A 17,430-nucleotide genomic window follows, 5' to 3' on the forward strand; every position below is an offset into this window, starting at 1 on the left:
GTATATCTTCACTTTTAAGAGCAATTATAACGGCAGAGGTGCGGATGAGGAGCTCTCCCCTTCGCCGTGCAGGGCTGTGCCTGCCCCTCCGCCACCCTTAGGGCAGCGCTGAGGCTGGGCGTGTGACACAGCCCGGGAAGGTTTTAGGGAAAAAGAGGCAGAATTAGGACTGGGCGTCTGTTTTGTGGGCTGTTTTTTTTTCCTCCCTTTACCTAGCGTTGTTGGTGTTCTCCCACCCAGAGTGTCACGCACGGCAGGAGCGGGCCCAGAGCTGGTCCCTGAGGACCCCGCTGTGTGCTTCGCCGTCGCCGAGACAGCTTCCCCGCGTGAGTACGACTGCCGGGCCGGGAGTCGGGGGGGAGGCCGCGGCGCCGGGGTCGACGGGCGGCCGCTGCCGGGGCCGTGAGGGGCCGGGGTGGGCGGGGGAGCGGAGCCGAGCCCGGCGCCTCAGCGCTGACAGGGCGGGGCCTGTGCTCGGAGTGAGAGGCGGGGGGCGGGACCCAGTGTTGAGTGACAGTCAGTGCCTGCACCCCGAGTGACGGGCCGGGGGCGTGGCCCAGCGTTGAGTGACGGGCCGGGGGCGTGGCCCAGCGTTGAGTGATGGGAGGGGTCCCTGCCCGGAGTTAGAGGCAGGGGGCGGAGCCTGTGCCCCGAGTGACAGAACGGGGGCGGGGCCCACGGTTGAGTGACAGGCGGGGGGCGGAGCCTGTGTGCTGAGTGACAGGCAGGGGGCGGAGCCTAATGTTGAGTGACAGGTGGGGTCCTCATCCTGAGTGACAGGCAGGGGGCAGAGCCTGCGTCCTGAGTGATGGCCAGGGGCAGGGCCTAGCATTGAGTAACAGGCGGAGCCTGTGCCGGGAGTGATGGGTGGAGGGGGTGGGGCCTGCACCCTGAGTGACAGGTGGGTCCTGCGCCCTGAGTGATGGCGGGGGGGCGGGGCCTGAGCCCTGAGTGGTGGGCTGGGGGCGGGGCTCTCTCCCTGAGTGACGGGCGGGGAGGCGGGGCTTGCACCCTGAGTGACAGGCAGGGGGCGCGCCCAGCAGGCTTCCCGCTCGCCGCGAGGAGCCGTGCGCGCTGACGTCGTGCGCGGCGTGCCCCCTCCCCTCCGCCCGCCTGTCCGCCCCCTCCCGCCGCTCCCCGGCCGCCGCCGCCGCGCAGACCGTGACCCGCCGGCGCCGCTCCCTCCGCCGCGGCGACGATGTGAGCACTCCCCGGCCCGCCCTCCCTCCCCGCCCCGCCGCCGGCCCGCCCGCCCGCGCAGCGAACATGGCGGAGGTGAGAGCGCGGCGGCGGGGCGGGGGCCTGCCCCGGGAACTTGTTGCGCGGGGCCGCGGCCGGGCGGAGCGTCCCGCAAGTTACTTGTGGGGCCCAGGGGAGGCCGCGCCCCGCCACCCCAGCGACCCCCCCCGTCCCCGTCCCGCTCCCTTGCGGGCCCTGCTGCCCCGGGACGGGGGAGCCTCGCCCCGGGGGGCCGGGCCCGCCTCGGCGGCGGCGGGGCGCGGGCGGGCCGGGGAGGTGGAAGCGGCGCCTCCCGCCCCTTGGGGAGGTGGTCGGCGGCGGGCAGGGGTCGGTGCCTCTTCTGGGGAGCCGTGGCTCTACCGGTAGCAGCCCTCGGGGGGGATTCTGGAGAGGAGTCGCCGGGGAGCGGGGCCCGGGCCCGCCGTGGGACGGGGTTCGGCTGGGGGGGGGGGGGGTAAGGTGGGGGGGCTTCGCTTGCCGTGGCTTGGGGCGGTGTGATTCCTTCGCGGGGGGACAGGGATGCGCCTCTTACCAGCTCCTACCGTCTGTCCCAGCGTGGAAGGACCGTTTCTCCCGGGCTTTGATCGGAGCACCGTTGCTGGAGGATAAAACATATATTTATTTTCTTTAAATGTCTTTTTGTAGTCGTTAAGACAAAGGGGAGATGCCTTTATAGACAGAAGGGCAGCCTTTCCAGCCTCTTGGGAGGGAGGGCTTTCTCCCGAAAGAGTTGCAGGAAATGGGGAAAGGCTGGTTGAGCTCTTCCCTTCTGTGGGAGGCAGCAGGAGATAGGCGTTGGGTTATGGAGGTGTGGGTTTGTCCATCCCCACAGGACCTGGGGGAGCAGCTCTTTCGCTTCTTAGGAGGCAAGTTAGGACAGATGAATAGATATATCGTGAAGGTTTCTTCAAATTATCCTAAGATTCCAATCTTAAGGTAATTTGCTGCTTCAACAGTGTTGACAAATGAATTGGAAATGCTTATTTGAAAGGTATGCTATTAAAAAAAAATTATCTCCTATGTGGAACAGGCGTTTCATACAGCCAGACTTTGGGGGGGTGGGGGTTGGAGTTATCTGGTTTAGACCATTTTACAGATGAGATTTGTTCCCTCTTCCCTTGAAATTCCTGAATACGTGTGAATTGTTACTTAAATTTAATTTTGTCTTTGCTTCCCAAATGAAAACTGTAATGAAGCATTCTTCCTGTAATTGCTACAAAATGCACTAATTTAATCTTAGAAGTTAAAAGAATCTGCGTGTCTGGTTTTTTTCCTGTATGTTGAGGGGCAGAGAATCACAGGTCTGATCCCAGAGTAATTTCTTGGCTGAAAAAATGTGGCTCCTGTCATCTGTAAAGTTGGAGGAACATATTGGGGCACAAGCTGATCTGAGGCATCACAGTATTCAGGATCTCTGTCCCAAGTTTCTCCAATTACTTACAACTTTGGTTAATTAAACACAGCATTATTGTGAAATATTCACATAGCTCTCTTCTGGTGGGAGCTGAAGTTCGCCATATTGCTAAAGAGCCACAGGCAGTACGGCGAATTACTTCCTATTCTGTATTGTCACGTACTTATATTGACGTTACAGCAGTGATAGCATTGAGAGTTGTAGGGGATTCGTGCTGCAGAGAGCAATAAAAAGTCAATGGGGTATGGAGGTCAGGCAGGCTTTGTTTTTCCCTCTATGGACATTGTTCCAACGAGTAAGGCTTCTATTACCTATTGGTCTCTCTTTTACTGAGAAAGGAAGAGTTTTTTTTTTTCCCCTCAGCATTTTGCTTTTTTTGAAGAAAAGCTAAGATGAATTCTTTGTCCTATTTTGGCTTCTTTATTTCAGGTTAAGGGGCAGGAGCAGCATAAAGGGGCCGTGAAAGCTTTGATCCACCTGTGGGATGAGCTCAGTGGCAGAGGGGAGGCAGCAGCAATGTCAGCTTGGCTGACGTTCGCTCATAGCTGTTGAATTGGGCAGACGATTGTTTGCATGGCTGCACCGCGTTCTGGATCAGAAAACAACCAGAATTTAAAAAAAAATAGTATTTTCTTTCAGCGATTTTAAGCTAGGAGCGATGTCCTGAATATAGTTCCTAGCACAATTTAGGGAATATGTAGGGGATAGGATGGGAAGTCGTCTTAGCACAGCATCACCACCGAAGCTCTGGTATGTGCCTAGAGGAACTGAAGCCAACTGCTGCTACGTGGTGGTGTGCAGGGTATGCTGGAGGAGGGCTGTGTTAGGAAAGTAACATGCCGCATAATACTGTGTTGAGAGAGAGCAAGGGAAGGCCAATAATTGAGGCAGCCTTAGGACCTGCCTGTCGTGGCAGACGAGGGGCCTGGGACCAGCCTGGGTTTGAAAATGGGGGTGGAGAGTAGGGCTGCCCCTTCCTCTCTTCCCCGTCCCTCCCCGGTGGAAAATCTCGTGCTGACTCTTAGGAAGGAATGCGCAGGAACTCATCCTTCAGTCAGCAAAGCTCCTAAAATGTTGCGTTCTAGAGAATCAGCCAGGCTTTAACACTAGGGATATAAACCTCAAAAAATAAAGAATATAAATATGAAACGTTTTGAATTTGACAGGAAAGCGCTTCAGGCAGGAGCTCTGAGCTTTAGTAAGTAAGTGAGTCCAGAAAGTGAAACTAAATTAACAAAAAATGCTGTTTCACTTTTGTAGAAGCTTACCAGTTTGAATAGGGAACAGACAAAAAAAAAAAAGTAATTTTGAATATATATTAAACTGGTTTTAGATTTGGGATTAATAACCTGTGTTAGGTTTTCATTTTACTTTGAAGCATGCTCACGTGATTGCTTTGAGTCCTTATATTCTGACACGTTAGAAGATTGTTCTAGTCATAAATTGGAAAGAAAACATCTCTAACTGAAGATGAGCTCAAGCTTTGTGAATATTACCATATCATGCCTTAAGCTGCTTATTTAGTCTTTGTGGTGGAATGAATGCTGATCTGTAGATATTATTTCCAAATAGGAGTATTTTATTGCTTATTGAGAAGAAAAGATTTTTGACTGAAAAGCTTGATTGGTAGTTGAAAGAGAATGGCTTTTGTTTATTCAGCCATTATAATGTTTGAATAAAATGTACACGAGAATGAGATCTTCTGATTCCAAAAACTTGAAGAGCTGGGGTCAGACTTTTGTGTTGAAGAGACAGGTACCTAAATACCTCCTGTAATTCCCAAAAGTGCCGAGTCCCTGCTCTGTTACTCTATTTTGTTCTGTGATAGGATGCACTGGTCAGGTTGCTGCAGGCACTTGCCAGGATACTGAATGGGCAAAACTAATGGGAAAATGATGAGCATTTGTGGTGGTGGTTTTTTTGGGTTTGTTTTTTTTTTTTTTTTTTTTTTTTTTTACTAACTCTCTGAAGAATAAGAGAAGTACCAGGGCTGCTGCGTGGGAAGGAGAGTGGTCATGTCTGGTCAGAGGTGGGGTAGGAGAGGTAGGGACGTAGTATCCCTGATTCTTATTAGCATAGCTTGGTTTAAATTTGAAGCTGATTTTAATTATGGGCTGAGGGGGGATGGACAGCAGCTGAGGCGGTCTAACAGCTCACCGAAAGGGGAGATCCTGCTCCTTCTGCTGCTTTTGCCTAGATGCCCCCTGAACTCCCACCGTGGGTTGCTTCAGCTCGCCATCTCAGAAAGAAGTGAAAAGCTCCCTGCTGGGTAACCAGTTGTATCAGCTGATGGAAAGATCCAGCAGAGACTAGAGCCGGTGTGAGGGATGGCGTGGGGCAGCAGAACCAGTCGTGGGGATTAGCAGGAGGATGTTGTTTTCCTCCTTCCAACGATGTCAAGCCATGAGATTGACTCAGCTTCTCCTCAGCCAGTCGCTTTGCTGTGTGCAGCTCCCACTGTTCACTCTTGCTGAGAAACACGGTCCTGTTCTTCCCAACTCTTGAGCAGGCAGTTGACCGCCTTTATTCCAGCGCCTGTGGGGTTAAAAATTTGAATTGGTGTCCTAGGGTGTCAGGCAAGTACGGAAAGAAGCAGGAGCACTTCTCTTCTGGTGTCAGTGGAGGTTTACACTGACTCAGCCTGATTTCTTTGAGTGCTCTTTAATGATGTTTGGATTTCTGAAAGTTTAATTGCTTTTGACCAGAAAATCAGTTTATTAACATTGTGTGCCAGTGCTTCATTGAGTCATCTTTAAACTCATAATGCCTGGTAAACTTCTCCTTTTTTTTGAATGTTACATTTCTTTCAGTTGAAGAGTTTCAAACTTTGTGAATGTAACCAAATTCTAGTCTCCATTTGCAGCTTAAAACAACTTCAGGACATAACGTTTAAGAAATACATGATCTAATAACCATTCCTAATACCCTTTTTTTACATTCTTAATCTTTGTATTTTTATTAAGCTATGCTATTACTTTAAAACAATATGCGTAAATGTGTAATAGCCTCCCCTGTAGGAAGCAGTAGTAAAGTTAACACCATCACTAATGTGGTTGCAAATTGAGACGTTTTAACAGTCAGGGAGGACAGAGCTTTTGAGTAACGCTTGGATACAAAATAAGGTCAAAATAGATTAAATCAGGGTTTCCTGCTGACTGATCTAAATCATGATTAAAATTGGTGATTCACATCAGTCCATCCTGTTGAGCCCAATTCTTTTTTTTTTTTTTCCTCATTTGATCTTAGCTTTAACTAATTGTTGTCTTTTTCTTTTCATTTTGGAGCAGTTTTTATAGAATACTTTGCAGAGGTATCTATGAACCTAATGTAGGTCTGGGAATTCAGTTTTCTCACTTCCTTGGTGAGAGTATAAACTCCAAAGTGGTCGGTTATAGTCATGGATTGTATTTCCTCGGTTGTTCTGACAAGCTATTGAAGGGAAAACAATGGCATTTAGCATTCTGCATTTCTAATCTTGGAAAAGAGATTGGGGTTTTTTTCTGTCATAATAGAAGAGTTTTGTGGACTCTTTTTGTGTGTGATAGAATATTGATGTTTATGGACTTACTGCTTGGGACTTAGAGTTCTTTCTAATACAGTGGAGGGATTTTAGGTGGACAGTGGACTTGTTGAGAAGTTCAGTTTCTTTTTGAGCTCTTTTCTGGCCAGAAGCCCCAGTCTGTATTAAGATTTCACTGCTAATCCATTCATGTCACAAATTGTGCATAAGAATGTTTTCCTGTGGTGCTTGGCATATGACTGTATCTGGTTTCATCTGAAATCCTACGGCAGGACATGATCACTCTGTAGACTTCAGTTTTTCTTAGCAAGAAATTTCAGGATATTACAAGAAGTTGAGACTGAAGCTGTACTTTGCAATGGAAATGAACAATAAATAGGTGGAAAATGTGCGGGTGAAAGTGTGTGCTTGAGATAAGACAGAGATGGTGTTCTGGTCGTGCTTCGTAATACTCCTTGAAAATGGAAGTTCTCTCGGTGAAGCTGTAATGAGTGTAATGTCGTGTTAACCAAGGCGTTCCCCTTGGGCTGCAGCTTCCTCTGTCTAGCAGCCTTCCTCGCTTACCCATAGCGCATCAGCGCTCGTCTGGTTTTTCTCATGACTCAGTCCTGCAGGTAACTCGCTGCACAGCGGTTCTTCAGCAGGGGTGACCACCCTGGGCTGCAACTGGTGGTTCCTGGTTCCAGCCATCTCCTCTGCTTGAAGGAGAATGAGAGTCAGTTCTGCTTTATTGTAAATACATTGAATTAGTGGGTGATTTCAGCAGCAGCATGGCCGTGAGCCATTGGACAGAAGCTCCCTCAAGTGTGCTATCTCTTCTTTTGACTTGGAGCCCTCAAAAATGTAGCTACATCTGCTCTTTGGTGCTTCTCACAGAGGTCTGTGCTCACCTTGGGTATGAGCATTCAGGCTGGGGAGGTAGTTAGTCCCTCTGGTTCAGAGATCTACGGGGTGATGAGAATCCTCCCTGACAGTCTCAGCGTCATTGTCGTCTATCCTGCCGTGTTGTCCCTCCGGACTTCCACGGTGCTGTTTCCTCTTGCTGGAGGCTACTCCTTCTACAGCAAGCGTGGCGGAAAGGAAAGCGTGGCAGTCACTCTTGGGAAGCCTGTAAGTTTGTCCAGATTGGCGTTGGGTGCACCTTCGCTTTGTTGCTCCTGCTGTGGGATGATAACCTCTGGCAGAGGCGTGGAGCAGATAGCAGGCTGGAGAACAGGAAATCTCCCCAGGGAGAGTTCTCACCCGACATACTTCAGCCTTCTGCACTCCCCCGAAAACACTGCCTTTTTTTTTTTTTTTTTAAAAGTAGCATCTGCTACTTTTGTTAAAGGTGCAGTTGAAATACCTTTCTATTTCAGAATTTTCACTAGCATATACAATATTGAAGATGTCCCCAGGTTGATTCAGTGACTTCACTGGCAAAACTGACTTTAAAAGGCTACTTAGAAAGGCAGCAGTTTGCTTTCCTTCAGCTGAGCCACTGCAGATTTAGGGGGTGATGTTGCAAATCAAATGTCTGAAAGATCCACAGTAACAATATCCCCTGTGAAATACTGTGTATCATCTGCTTCCCTTTTCCAGTCTTTTCCTGGTGAAGGGATTTAGGTAGATGGATACGGGACTGAGTCAGCTGCATTAAAGCCCAACCCCTGGTTCTTGCCAGTTAAGTGCTCTGAAGTCAATCAGGCAGTTTCTCCAGAAAACTGAGGCTGAATTTTTTAAATTCTTTTTCTTTTTTTTTTTTTTTAAATTTTATTATGTAGTAATAAACTGAACCAAACATTACCCAACATTATTCTCAGAAGAAGCAGGCAGGGAGAGGGAAGTGAACAAATAAGTAGTTTTTCAGAGCTACCTGCAAAATCTCAAACCTCAGGATTATGAGATAATTTGGGGTGGAAGGAACCTCAGGAGGTCTCTGTTCCAACCCTCTGCTCACAGCGGGGTCTGCTCTGAGGTCTGACCAACTTGCTCAGGGCTGTCTCCAGTCTGGTCTTGAAAACTTCCAAGGAAAGAGGTTTTCAAGCCTGGGCAGCCTGGTCTAATGCTTGGCTGCCCCCATGGGGGAAAAAGTAATCTTTATAAACTCTTAAGTGAACCAAGTCTAGGAAGGGAATGGCCAAGTCAGGAGACCTTTGCTAAGGTGGTAGTTTCAAGGCTTAGATGTACACATTTGAGATCGGGGAGTTAAAACATTGCACTTGATCTTTGTGTTCTGGAAGTACAAGAATTTTCTCGTTTAAGAACCAAACTAAAAATCCATGTATATAAAGGCTTCCGTTACATGTGCAGAAAGGCTTGGATGTCATTTTAGTTTTGGCTCTGGAAGTGTTCACATGTAAAACTATTCAATGAGGGGCCGCAGGTTTGGTTGGTTTTTTCTTGCTTTTATATGTTGCTGCTTTTTTCCCTAAGGTAAAAATGAGGCAAACCATTCTCTGACACTTAGGTTATTTTGATATACAACACAGGGAGAGAGGGACAGGCTGGAACTGTGAGCCTTCCACTGAAATACCTGTTTATGAAAGGGGACGCGTGCTCTCTTGAGTAAAGGATGTTCTTCGCCATTTTAACTAGTCGTTTTCTCCAGGCCATCATTTAGCTTGGCTCACTGGAGAGTTTCTTAAATGGCTGCCACAGTCACTTCTTAAGACTTCAACAGTTCAGGCATGGGTCTTGCATGCTTTTTTTTTTTTTTTTTTATCTGACAAGCTCCTGCTCTCAATTTGAACTGCAAGGTTAGTGCCTAAACTGCGTGTATTCAAACACAGTTTTCAGGCAGTCTTTGAATGTTATTCCTGTAACTGTATAGCTGCATTTTGGGAATAAATGTGAGTTGTTATGAACAGAATGCGTATTACTAATTGCAGATCAGTAATTTACTTTTAATTAGTCTGCTTAGTGAAATGTAGCTTTAGAGATGTTGAAGCCACGTGTACTTGCGAGGTAATTACATGCGCCCGCTACCCACTGCTCATGCTTCATTCTTTTTGGTGTTATGTAGTAGGTAATGCTGCTGTATTTTAATATTTGCTTACCAGTTTAATATTAAAGTTTTCTGTGCCCCAAATGATGCTAAAGCAAGCCACTGCAATCCAGAAGTTAACTTTGGTATTTCCCTGTAGCAGAGTTTAAAAGACCTGAGCATCTACTTGATGAATTTGTCAGGCTTATTGCTATCAATATGGACAAAATTTAATTTTAGTTTTTAACTGTTTTATGTAACACTTAAAGAGCTATTAAAGATAACTGGGTAAATTTGAACAGGAGGTGTATTTGTCATTGTCTTGTAGAGGCTGCACATACTGCTAATTTTAAGGTGTTCCGTTATTAATCCATTATATTAAACAGCATGAAACACGTTAGCAATTACAACAGGAGTTTTGTAGGTAGAAGTGGAACTGTGTAGTGTCCTGTCAGTTCTGTTCAGGTGTTCCTTTGCAGGCTGTAGGAGAAATGTAAAGAGAGAAAACTCAGTGCATCACTTCCACAGCTTTCACGTCTTGGAGTGTCCCATTGCAGTCCAAGCAGCTATGAAGCATTGGAATAAGACACGAAAATCTCCTGCCAGCCTGCAGAAATGGGCATTGCCTGGAAGCATACCTCTGCTTCTGAAGTAGTGTGTTCAAAAATAAGCTGTATAAAACTGATGTCTTCAGAACGCTGTTTGCATTAAATAAACGGGTTGTGATGCCAGTTCAGTTTGACTTTTACCGTTTGACTTCCATCACAAATTACAGTGATACAGACATGGCAAAGTCCATTGAGTTTTTGTTGTCAGAGTAACACTGTATTTTTCTGTGTCTGATATATCTGCCACATTCATCACTTGACAGTCCAAAGGTGTCTGAAAGACTGTCCAGCTTCAGTTCCACTTATTCCCATATCCACACGCTGGAGAATGTATTGGATGTGATCTTTTGGCAGCTCAGTTGTTGCTGCAAGTCTCACTAACCTTCTGGAAGCACCTACTCTGCATGGCTTTCCTGAGACTCCTAAAAATACACATGGAATAAAAACAGTGACAGATTCTTTTAGTGTCACCCAAGCCTGATGTTTTGTTGCTCAGTGTTTTTCCTTTTTCTCTTTACCATAAGGTTCGCATTCTTCATATTTCAGAACTGCTATTTTCTTCGGGTTGCTCAACTGGAGCATTAATGAATGTGTTCAACGTTGTATCCATACATCAGCGCTCCCTTGGTCACTTGAGTTTTTCCTTGTTGTCCATGAGTTCGGAGTTCCTGAATGATTTTTCATTGTTTTGAACCCGTTATCTTTTCTGATGGTGCTATGCATAGAACAATTTGAGTGCGTCAGCCCATATATTGTAAATATCCCATAGTTTTTCTCTACTGGGCCTTGGATGCCATCATCTTTTTATAGGTAGCAGCTCTTTGTTCCCATGAGTGCCCTTGAGGCAAAAAAGTGCTTTGTACTTCTCTGAATTGCCGCAACAGAAAATGAAAAGCCACTGAAGAACAGGGGTATCCTTTTTCACAGGAATTGCTGTTATATTCACATACCATAGCTTAGAACTTAAGATCTGATGATACCAATGTAACCATATGATCTTTAACTACTGCCAGGAAATTTTCATAAGCTAATGCCCTCAGAGCCATCTGTTCTACCCTGGCCAGAGTCAGGATCACTTGAAGGCAAGGAAAAAGGACTGAATAATCAAGCGTTGCAGTAATTGTCTTGAAACAACTCTTTAATCATAGTATGTTTAGGTGTAAAGCTGACAGATACTGAAAGGGCTACTCCTGATCTCCTGCCACACACCCTTCCCCATGTGTCTACCTTCAAACTTGTGCTCTAGATAGTTTGCAGCGTGTCTGGTGATTGCAAAAGCCCAAGATGAAGTAGTTTGGCTTGCTGGTAGGATGGGAAACTCGTGTTAGTTTTCTTTGAGGTTGGTTTGCGGAACCAGTGCGTGCTGCAGCTTCCTGATTGCGGGACCTGGCACAAGTGGCAGAAGCACAAGGAGTGGTGGGAAGAGGTCAGGCTACTACTTTTGGCAGCAGCTGGCCATTAATATAGATGAGATGTAACGTGACACTGCATCTAGCTGGAAATAGAAGGCAGAAAATGATTGACAGTGCATCAGTTAGACTAGAAGCGTATGAAATGCAGAAATGATAATCCACAAACTAGGACAGACTAGGTAGATATGGTAGGCAAAGCTAAGGAGAAAGGAAGAGAGACCCAGTGGCTGTTCTCCTAAAAGCTGCCTATGAAGTCTGTGGCAAAGAATGAACTAGGACCTCTCAAGGGCTGTATCCATTCTGTGAGGTAGCATGAAATGGACTTAATGTTTCTGGAGGTGATTGGATTTTGTAAATTTTTCTGGTTTAGTGTGGAAAGTCTTAAGTGAAGACAAGCAGTGTCCCTTGCGCCCCCCTCACCCACCATGCCAGTCCTTTCATTGATGGAGGCTCTCGGGCTGCTCAGGCATGATTTCCGTTTTGTAAATCCGTGCTGACAGCTCCCATCACCTCCTGGTCCTCCTTTGTGTTTGCTCCATCACCTGCCTGGGGCTGGGGGTAAGGCTATCCAGCCTGCAGTTCTCTGGATCCTTGTCCTTGAAGATGGGAATGATGCGTCTTTTCCATCCTGAAAACTTGTAAACGTTGACAGAAACTTCAAGTGGGGCTCAAACAACAGGCTCCAACATTTATACATAAATCACATAAAAATCTATGCACATATGCATAAAACCATGCAAAGTATTTATGAACCAGAAGGATGCTGCATGGCTTCGGGGCAGAAGTTAGAGCGGACCCTGTTCTCCTTGTTGGGGATTCCAGCATAGGAAACCTGCTCTTCCAAATGGAGATGGGGAGCTGGTTGTTCCCCTTGACACGAGGCTCATGGGCCAGGAGGCCTCCTATAGATCTCTATGGCTGCTGGCAAATCCTTGCCACTGGCTGAAAGCAAAGCTGTGCTTTTGGGGTTGGGGTTTTTCACCCCCCCCCCCCCCAGAGCTGCTTCTGTTACACCATGTGAGATTCTGTTTGCTCCAACTAATGCTATCCTTAATTCATGGTAAAGTGACTGGGACCTTTCCCTCAGAAGCCCTACCCTATCTGGTGGTGCAGTAAAGAAAGCAGAGTCTCAGCTATTTTTGCTTTTCCATGAGTACTCTCATGCTTTTAGCCACAGTTATTTTTCCAGACACAAGCATAATCATCCCGTCTTCTCACTGAGCACCCTCATTTTTTCAGCTTTGGGGGCACCGCTCCCTGATGCTCCTGTTATCCCTACTTTATGTGCTCTTTTTTCTCCCTTCCTTTCTTTCTGGATTGAGGCCTTTCCCCAGAACTTTCCTTCCTGGCCTGGACTTGGGCAAAGCAGGTGAATCGGCAAGGAGAGGCTCCACCTGCCCCATGCCAGCCAGAATTCCCCAGTGGATTATCACTGCAAAGCTGAGATGAGCGCTACCAGTCCATTGAGAAGCTCAACATGAGCCGGCAATGTGCGCTGTCAACCCAGAACCCCCCGGCAGCCTGGGCTGCATCCCCAGCAGCGTGGGCAGCAGGGCGAGGGGGGGATTCTGCCCCTCTGCTCCGCTCTGGGAGATCCCCCTGCAGCGCTGCCTCCAGCCCTGGGGCACCAACAGCAGAAGGACACGGAGCTGTTGGAGCGGGGCCAGAGGAGGCCCCGGAGCTGCTGGGAGGGCTGGAGCCCCTCTGCTGGGAGGACAGGCTGAGAGAGCTGGGGGGGTTCAGCCTGGAGAAGAGAAGGCTCCGGGGAGACCTTCCAGCCCCTGCCAGGCCCTAAAGGGGCTCCAGGAAAGCTGGGGAGGGACTCTGGAGCAGGGAGGGGAGCCATGGGACGAGGGGGAAGGGTTTTACACTGACAGAGGGGAGACTGAGATGAGATGTGAGGCAGAAATTGTTGGCTGTGAGGGGGGTGAGCCCCTGGCCCAGGTTGCCCAGAGAAGCTGTGGCTGCCCCATCCCTGGAGGGGTTCAAGGCCAGGTTGGCCGGGGCTTGGAGCAACCTGGGCTGGTGGGAGGTGTCCCTGCCCAGGGCAGGGGGTGCCACTGGGTGGCCTTTAAGGTCCCTCCCAGCCCAAACCATTCTGTGATTCTATGATGATCTGTAAACACAGAAATTGTTTCCCAGCTGAGCCCCCCCTTGAAATGCCTCCGTTACATCAAAAACTAACCGGGGAGGTGAGGAGCGGTTATTTAGCCTTGACAGTAGCGCTTGTACTGGGTTATCAAGAAACTGGCCATGAGTAAGTGCAGGTTGTATCTTGGGAAGAGGTTTTTTTTTTGTCAGTAGGAGTGTTAGTTTGTGTAAAAGCCTTCCAGTAACAACATGTTGTAATGGTTGGGCTGAAAGAACAGTTTTAAGATGGCATTTGCAGAATTTATTGTTTACTAAGTAACAGGTTTTATCCCTCAGAAGAGATTATCTTCAGGGCTTTCTAGGACGTTAAATCCAGCTCCCTGTTCCTACAAGGGCACTCATTTCTGGGATAATCTTTCATCATAAGTCATGGGGATACTTTTTTCCCTTCTTCTCTTTGCCAGCCCACCTTCTGCTTTCCTCTTGCCGTCTCAGAGGAACTGGGTATTCGAGTCAGTTGGTTTTGGCGAGAGCAGCCTGTGTTGTAACGATGAGTCACGGTTTGGATGCCGAGTTCACCGACGCTGCTGTACCAGGCCAGTGCTTGGTTAAAGGGGAGCCCTGCGGAGGACAGGCTCTCGCAGCTGGTTTCTGGGCTCAGCCGAGGCTGGATGTATTTGGCTTCACGCCCGGGCGGAGGCTGCTGTGGGACAAGCACTGGTGAGGCCCCACCTCGAGGGCTGTGTCCAGTTTTGGGCCCCTCACTCCAGGAAAGACATTGAGGGGCTGGAGCGTGTCCAGAGAAGGGCGACGGAGCTGGTGAGGGGTCTGGGGCACAAGCCTTGTGAGGAGCGGCTGAGGGAGCTGGGGGTGTTCAGCCTGGAGAGAAGGGGGCTGAGGGGAGACCTTCTGGCTCTCTACAGCTCCCTGAAAGGAGGGGGTAGCCAGGGGGGGTCGGGCTCTTCTCCAAACAGAGCAGCTTGGGGAAGCTGTTCCCCAGGGCAGCGTGGAGGCTGGGGTTGTACAGAAGTCAGGGTGCAGCTTTCCCGTCCTCATAGAATTGTCTGCGTTGGAAGGGGCCTTTAAGGTCATCGAGTCCAACCATCAGCCCAGCACTGCCCAAACCCCCACTACCCCGTGTCCCTCAGCACCACGTCTGCCCGGCTTTTAAATCCCTCCAGGGATGGCGACTCCACCACTGCCCTGGGCAGCCTGTTCCAATGCTTGACAGCCCTTTCTTTCAGTGAAGGAATTTTTTCCCAATATCCATCCTAAACCTCCCCTGGCGCAACTTGAGGCCGGTTTGTACAACTTTGTTAATTTGCACTACTAATTATGTATTGCATATTATGAATTACCCAGTTTTGCAAGTTTATCAGTCAAACAAAACATACCAACTAGATACTGGTCATTGCTGGCTGATCTTGATACTCAGCTTCAGTTCAGTATACGCTGATGGCGCTATACACTAGAATTTGGTAAGATAATCTTTGCAAAGAAAGATTTTTAAACTCTTGTCATTAGTGAAACTTCCTGTGGCATTGTGCAACATTTGCAAAAATGTTTTTAGTCTACTTAATTGTGCAGATAGGGTTTCTCTTGGCTTTTTTGTGCAGTACCGCCTTCTAAAGCTAATACTGCGTAAAAAGCTATTTCTTGCAAGTCAGCAGTGAAACTGCATGTAAACTAAAAACATATTTGGATGTTGGTAAGGATGGGAAAAATAGGCTGTAGTGCCTCCACCTGAAGACCGCGTACATATTCTATATACAATGTTAGGAGAGCAAAAAACTTCTTGTCTATCATATCTTCTGTCTGCCCTTCAGGCAAATATTCAAGATGTGTATTTACCTCTATATGAGATGTGGTTTTACCTCTACATACTGCTTTCTGCTTGGCACAGTTAAATATATTTTGAGTTTTCCTTTGTATGTTGTAAACTCTCCTAAAATATAGACAGACATATAAGTGAATTTTGGTCATTGATTGCGAAGAAGGTGTATTTCTTCTCTCTTGGAAGAACTGCTAATATAAAAGAACTTTATAATGACACGGAATTTTTTAAATTTTAGTTTTCGCTTCGCTACATAGCTAGGCTGGGTGTTTTGGGTGGAAGTGGCTTGTGCAAGTGACTGCTTGGCCTTATGAGATGAAGTCAAGGAGTTGGAAAATGCGTTAGAAAATCTTGGAATAGTAGTACAGGTTTTCACTTGAATTTAAATTTGCCAGTTTCTATCATAATATCGTGGTTTAATTTTGCATATAATTCTGTGTGTGCAGATTTTGCAGTTCAAGTAGGAGTACAATCTAGATACACTATTACGCATACACACAAGTATCTATCGTGAATGTGCAAATTGAAGTTTTCCAAATTATTTCTGTGCCAGACGCAGGCAGTTTTTCATGAAGAAGCATTGTCTGTTCTGTAATGTAACAATATCCGTGATACCGGACAATATCTCTGTTTCCAGAAGGTGGCAGGGAAAGGGGCACAGCAGCTCTCTGAAATAACAAGTCAAGTCTTCCTAACTTTGAAAAAACCCACTTCATTAGCTCCGTTCCTGAAAATAGTTGAAACATTTGCTTGAATTTTCAAAACAAATGAGGTTTGCATGTCTGACATGCAAATATCACCCCGGGAGGTTAAAGACTGGCGAAGTTATAAGCAAGGGAAAGCAGAATTTTATGAAAGAAGATGTTTATTCCGATTATAAATGTAAGGTTACCAAATACGGTAGGCCAAGGGATGTCTCTGTTAGATTAAGATTTTTGTGGAAGTCTCGTTTTTTTCTGTATTTCAAAAAATATATTTGTTTTGTAGTCTGTGATCATATTAATCTGTGTTATAAACGTACTTGAGAAGAAAGTCTGGCTTGCAAAATAATTAGGTTTTTTTTCTCACAGCTGGGTTAGGGATTAAGATTAAATTGCTTTTTCCGGGAGTTCTCATTGTGATTTGTGATTACCTTTTAAAAGTGTGTACCTTAGTTTAAATTTATGCATTGCATAGCACGCAGTTTCGAATAGGAAGAATAATTTCTCTTAAACTGTGCTGCCGCTGTTAGTGCAATCTGGTACATGCTTTGGTTGGGGAAAAGGGGATTTAGTGCATGGAATTTTCAGTTTTGTGTCGGCACGAAGGAAGAATCGGAAATGAGCAGAGACGGAGAGGAAGTAGCATTGCCCCATCTGGCAACAGCACCGGTTTGTGCCATGCGAAGCTGATTGTGGAACTGGTGTACTGTTTTCGGAATGCATTGCTTTGCTTTATTTTATACCTTCATCAGCTCAATTATTGCATCACAAAACGGGCACTTCTTCCAATTATTCGTGCTGAAATAGCGCAGCGATATTGATACATAAAGGAGAAGTGAATGCTATTTATCTTCAATCGCTTCAGTGTGTTTGTGGTGCTTTATTTGTGAATATATTATTTGCAGTGACTTGCTTTGTATCAGATGAATTATTGGATGGAGTTTCTATGGTTCAACATAGAAAAAATAATTTCCTTTGTTTTCTTTTTTAGCCTTCTGTTGAGTCTTCAAGCCCAGGTAAATATTTTTGATATTTTCTAAGCTTGCGAGGGAAGAGGGCACCCTTGAACAAATATTTTTGCTGGTCTCTTTGTTAGTAATCTAAGGATATAATTTGATGAACAGGTTGGTGGCGGTACTGGTTTAAACGGTCACTGCTTTCTTCCAGCCTGTACCAGCACGAGTTTCTAAATGGTCAAATACACTGGGGAAATGGGATTCTTGCCTTTGCAAAAGCTGCAGGACCGAACTGCGACGCACTGCCCGGCGGTGCTGGAATTAAATACAGCGTCCGAAGTTAAGGCACTGTATGTTTTACTGTGTAATAGCATCAAGAACAAACGCATCAAGAAAAGCAGTATTTTTTTACCTCACTGAATTATTAAAATTGAGGAGTTTCATTACTTCTGTTTTTTAGAGCTGGTTGCTTTCTGATATTCCAGAATCCCAGGATTACTGGCTATCAAGTAGTCAGCCTAAGTGTAAATTATGAATATTTGGTGGGGGAGTGGGTGTTCACTTTTGTACCACTGTACTTACTGTTATTAATTTCCAAGGGTTTTGGCGTCCTGCTAGTTACTTTAGCTGGACTGCCGTTGTCTCTTGAGCTCTTATTTCTTTCAGAGAAATAATCAATTGCTTTAACAC

The 17,430-nt window shown here is 46.7% G+C and overlaps 1 protein-coding gene across 4 annotated transcripts in view; it reads left to right on the forward strand.

The window, feature by feature from the left end:
• Positions 1-17,430, forward strand: part of MIER1 (MIER1 transcriptional regulator) — a 38,416-nt gene that overhangs the window by 460 nt on the left and 20,526 nt on the right. For 2 of the 4 annotated variants that reach the window (XR_008467988.1, XM_054211167.1), the window contains exons 1-2: positions 1,228-1,275; positions 16,776-16,800. Coding sequence is in view for 1 of the 4 variants with exons in the window: in XM_054211167.1 (XP_054067142.1) it covers positions 1,267-1,275; positions 16,776-16,800 (34 nt within the window). In the remaining 3 variants the exon portion in view is untranslated. Of the gene's footprint in view, positions 1-240; positions 327-1,227; positions 1,276-16,775; positions 16,801-16,893; positions 17,091-17,430 lie in introns of those variants that run through there. The other 2 variants (XM_054211170.1, XM_054211168.1) reach the window with 2 other exon arrangements.

The sequence above is a fragment of the Rissa tridactyla genome, chromosome 8 (assembly GCF_028500815.1).
Source record: "Rissa tridactyla isolate bRisTri1 chromosome 8, bRisTri1.patW.cur.20221130, whole genome shotgun sequence".
In the NCBI taxonomy this organism is placed as follows: domain Eukaryota; kingdom Metazoa; phylum Chordata; class Aves; order Charadriiformes; family Laridae; genus Rissa; species Rissa tridactyla.